At 48.2% G+C, this 4,796-nt stretch overlaps 1 protein-coding gene across 1 annotated transcript; it reads right to left on the reverse strand.

The window, feature by feature from the left end:
- Positions 1–3,949: 3,949 nt before the first annotated feature.
- On the reverse strand, positions 3,950–4,456 carry LOC130489341 (angiogenin-like). The gene has a single exon (XM_056863038.1). The coding sequence runs from the start codon at positions 4,445–4,447 to the stop codon at positions 4,001–4,003; it is 447 nt and encodes a 148-aa protein (XP_056719016.1). The 5' UTR covers positions 4,448–4,456; the 3' UTR covers positions 3,950–4,000.
- Positions 4,457–4,796: the final 340 nt, after the last annotated feature.

Here is a 4,796-nt window from a genome sequence, read left to right on the forward strand (position 1 = left end):
TGCTAACAAGGAAACACAAAGAGAGTGATGTTGATACCTCTATGTTGTAAGGCTGCCAGGTCCCTCTTCACCACTGGTGGGAGGTTTTGGGGGCGGAGCCTGAGAAGGGGAGGGACTTCAGTGCCATAGACTCCAATTGCCAAATCGGCTATTTTCTCCAGGGGAACTGATCTCTCTCGGCTGGAGATCAGTTGTAATAGTGGGATATCTCCAGCTGCCACCTGGAGGTTGGCAACCCTACTATGTCACCACTGGAAGGGGGACTGTGATACTCATGGAAGATCTACGAACAGAGTATGGGGGCTAGGGGCGGAAGTGGCGACAATGGAGAGGTTAAAGGGGGCAGGGCCAGAATTCGCGCGGGGTGGGTGGGTGAGTTCTTAGCCAGGGTGTCCTCATTTCACCCCTGCAGGCGGAGGTAGCAGGAGCCAGCTGCAGAATCCGGCCCCGACCATGCGGAGCAGGAGCAAATCCGGCGTGCGGCTGGACAGCTACGCTCGGCTGGTGCAACAGACCCATCCTGTGCCACCAGGTGGGGAAGTGTGCCACCGGTTATGCCTGCCTGGTTGCCCATGCCGGGGGTCATCTGGGCAGCTGCCTGCTTGGGGCTTGGTCAGTACCCCCTCTCCCTTCTGGTTCTTTCCCTTAAGTCCTGCAAAAGACTTGTAGGGCGGGAAAGTGTTGGATCGGGGTGTTACTGGACCGGGCTCCTTTGCCTACCAGCCCCGAGCAGTTTGTCCCTGACTCTGTCTTGTGTTTGCTGCCCTGCCTGAATCTCTCGGGCTCAGCTGGGGACGGCAGAGCTCAAAAGCGAGTCGCTCTACGTGGCAGACACTTGGAGCCATCTCCGGTCGTGCCTCTTGGCTAAATGTCTGACCAAATATAGCAGGCTAATTTTTAAGTTGATAATTTTGCATGGCCCGCGAATGATGTTATAAATATCCAAATGGCTCTTGGCAGAAAAAAGGTTCCCCACCCCGGCCCTACAACGTTGCTGATGTAACTATATAAAACATAATTCAGATTAAAACATACAGTAACAACACTTTAAAATAGCTAAATCCTAATAAGCGGTAGGAATAGCTGGTAGATATGAAAAAGGACAGAAGGGTTCTCCAGCCAGAAATATTCTTGTTAAACTGTTTACCAACTATGAATAAGAAACGTTTTATGTATTCCTCCATATGGTAACACTAGCAAGGATGAATTTTGCCAGATGCAGGAAAGGAGCGAACTCTCCAAGCTTAAATAGTTGGTCCGACAAAGTAAGAGGGATGTATGTGTTGATTAAATTAACTTACTATCAATATAACAAGAACATAGAGGTTTTGGATAGAATATGGAATCCCACTATATCCAGGATGGAGAACACACATAAAACGTTTAGATTCTGTTGGTGGTGGTTCATAAAGAGACTGATTATTTAGAAAGTTATATGTTTTATAGGTTTTATAAGTACTAGTCGATGTTCGTTTGTTAAGAAGGATTTTTTTTAATGTTGTATTATTGGAAATGTATATACACATACACACACACACACACACACACACACACACATATATATATATATATATACACTCTGGACAAGAGGTCTGGACAAGAGGTCACAGTTAGAGCAGAATATGGAGAAACGGAATGGTTTCCAATTGGCAAAGGTGTCAGACAAGGATGTATTTTATCTCCCTGTCTCTTCAGTCTATATGCAGAACATATAATTAGGAAAGTTGTATAAGATTTAGATGAAGGTGGAATTAAAATTGGGCAGGAGGGACATTAACCATTTGAGATATGCTGATGATACTACATTACTGGCCGAAAATAGCACAGACTTGAAACGACTACTGCTAAAAGTTAAAAGAGAAAGTGCCAAAGCAGGACTACAGCCGCACATCAAGAAGACAAAAGTAATGACTACAGGAGAATTACACAACTTTAAGATTGACAATGAGGAAATTGAAATTGTTGAAGACTTACTATTCCTTGGCTCCATCCTCAGCCATAAGGGAGACAGCAGCCAAGAAATCAGAAGGAGGCTGAGGCTGGGAAAGGCAGCCATGAAGGAGCTAGAAAAGATTCTGAAGTGTAAGGATGTGTCACTGGCCACCAAGATCAAGTTAATTCATGCCATCATATTCCCTATTACTATGTATGGGTGTAAAAGCTGGACATTGAAGAAAGCTGATAGGAAGAAAGTAGATTCCTTTGAAATGTGGTGTTGGAGGAGAGTGTTACAGTGTTACTGCCAAAAAATAAAACCAGTGGGTTATAGATCAAATCAAGCCTGAACTGACCCTAGAAGCTAGAATGACTAAACTGAGGCTATCGTATTTTGGTCACATTATGAGACGACGAGAGACACTAGAAAAGACAGTCATGCTAGGAAAAGTGGAGGGCAGCAGGAAAAGAGGAAGACCCAACAAGAGATGGATGGGCTCAATAAAGGAAGCCACAACCCTCCATTTGCAAGATCTGAGCAAGGCTGTCAAAGACAGGACATTTTGGAGGACTTTGATTCACAGGGTCGCCATCAGTCAGAGCTACTTGATGGCACCTTAACACACACACAATAGGAACTAAGTGAAGGTCTGACGGCCATCTGTAAGAAGGCCATTCTGTGGTTTTGTGCCACCACTGCAAAGGCCCTGTCTCCAGTACCCACCCACCTGCTCTCTGAAATTAGGGATGCGTGAAGCAGGTCCATAAAGAAGAAGTCAGGCCCAGATCATGGGTTCCTCAGACTTACCCAAGTTTGGTCCTCTCTGAGCGATGGGTACTGGCAGATGCTGAGGGATGGGTTTTACAGAGCCAGATCTATCCCTCGACCTGCTCTCCGAATTATTATATAGATCCCAGTTGGATCAGGGGCAGGATAAGAAAAGGAGGAGTCAGTTGCCACACGTAGAATACAACAGAATGGTGCAAGAGGCGGGAGGTTTCTACAGGGATTTACTTGTTTGGCTGCTTGTTCCCAGAACTGCTAGGAAATACCTTCCTGTACTTAGAAAAACGCTGCTGGGGCAGAGGGGTGGGAGGGGGGAAGCCCAGATTTCGGGACAGTTGTTTTTGCTGTTGCTTGTTGCCAGATATCAAATGTCGACCAGTAGGGTTCCCAACATCCAGGTAGTGGCTGGAGATCTCCCGTTATTACAACTGATCTCCAGCCGATAGAGATCAGTTCACGTGGAGAAAATGGCCGCTTTGCCAACTGGACTCTATGGCATTGACGTCCCTCCCTTCCCCAAATCCTGTCCTACTCAGGCTTTGCTCCAAAAACCTCCCGCTGGTGGCGAAGAGGGACCTGGCAACCCTATCGACCAGTCTCAAATGTTCCATTCCTGAACCAGGTGACTGAACGGGTGGTGGTTGGACAACAAACTTTTCTGGATGAGGCAAATGATTTAGACCCCCTCCCGTCTGGGTTTAGGCCTGGTGATGAGACTGAAACAGCCTTGGTCAACCTGGTGGATGACTCGCACTAGAAGATGGACAGAGAGAGGGCGACTCTGATGATTCTTCCGGACCTCTCAGTGGCTTTTGATACCGTCAATCGTGGTATCCTTCTGGACCACCTATCTGGAGTAGGATTGAAAGGCGCTGTTCTGAGGTGCTTCCGGTCATACCTGGAGGGCGGTGCAAAACTATTGTGTCTGGATATTTTGATGTGTTGGCAAGGGATTGGTCAGTCGACCGTATTAATGAATTTGAATAAATTTGAATTTGCCTCATACTGGTATGGATGACAACACGAGCAAATTTGTAAATTTTATTATGTTCTCGATTTATACAGGTTACACAGCCCCTTTCCTCACAAGCGAGAAAGACGGCGAGCTCATGATACAGATTTTAATAGCAAAACAAGATAAGGGGAAGGTTTACAAGGAATCCCAGTGAGGAAAAGCAGCCATATATATGAAGGAAGGTTCCAAAACCCCCGGGTGATATTGAGTGCCTCAAGGAGGCCGTACCGTCGGCTTAAGCCTCACATGTCTTCTCCTGGGCTTCAGACAGTGGTCACTATCCTGCTCTCGTCATAGTGGACAGGCCAGCCATCTTCACAGCCAATGACGATGTACCTGGGCGAGGTGTTCTCTTTGTATTCGCACGGCGGGCGGGTTGAGCCGCCCTTGAGGGTGCAGCTGGTGACCCTGAAGGGCTGCAGGCTACGTCGCAGCTGCCCGTCGGGAACCCCTCCTTGGCCACACACTGCCCGGATCTGCCTCTTGGAGCCATGGATGAAGGTGTTCAGTTCCTTGCACAGGGGTCTGGTGAGGCCGCGGCGGCTCATCAGGCTGTCACAGTACCGGCCGTGGAAGCTGCTCTTGGGATCGTCCCGGTGCTGGTTCAGGAAGTTCTCATAGCGGGGATTGTCAGCACAGGAGGACCCAGGCAGCAATTCAGCCACCAGCAACAGGAGGAGGAAACAACAGGCGCCTTCTGAAGGCCTCATCCTGCCTTCTGCTAACAAGAAAACACAAAGAGCATGGTGTTAATACCCTTATGTCGTAGGGTTGCCAGGTCCCTCTTCGCCACCGGTGGGAGGTTTTTGGGGCAGAGCCTGAGGAGGGCAGGGTTTATGAAGGGGAGGGACTTCAATGCCATAGAGTCCAATTGCCAAAGTGGCCATTTTCTCCAGGGGAACTGACCTCTATCAGCTGGAGATCAGTTGTAATAGCAGGAGATCTCCAGATAGTACCTGGAGGTTGGCAACCCTAGTGGGGGAGGTGTCCCATAGCAGATCAAAGCCCAATCAGTCATTGAGGGAGAGATAGCTAGCATGGTAGAGTGGCTGGAGCACT

The sequence above is a fragment of the Euleptes europaea genome, chromosome 18 (assembly GCF_029931775.1).
Source record: "Euleptes europaea isolate rEulEur1 chromosome 18, rEulEur1.hap1, whole genome shotgun sequence".
Lineage (NCBI taxonomy): Eukaryota > Metazoa > Chordata > Lepidosauria > Squamata > Sphaerodactylidae > Euleptes > Euleptes europaea.

Bases quoted from the DNA above. Each gene is read 5' to 3' on its own strand.
- LOC130489341 (XM_056863038.1), bottom strand. From the start codon at position 4,447: ATGAGGCCTTCAGAAGGCGCCTGTTGTTTCCTCCTCCTGTTGCTGGTG.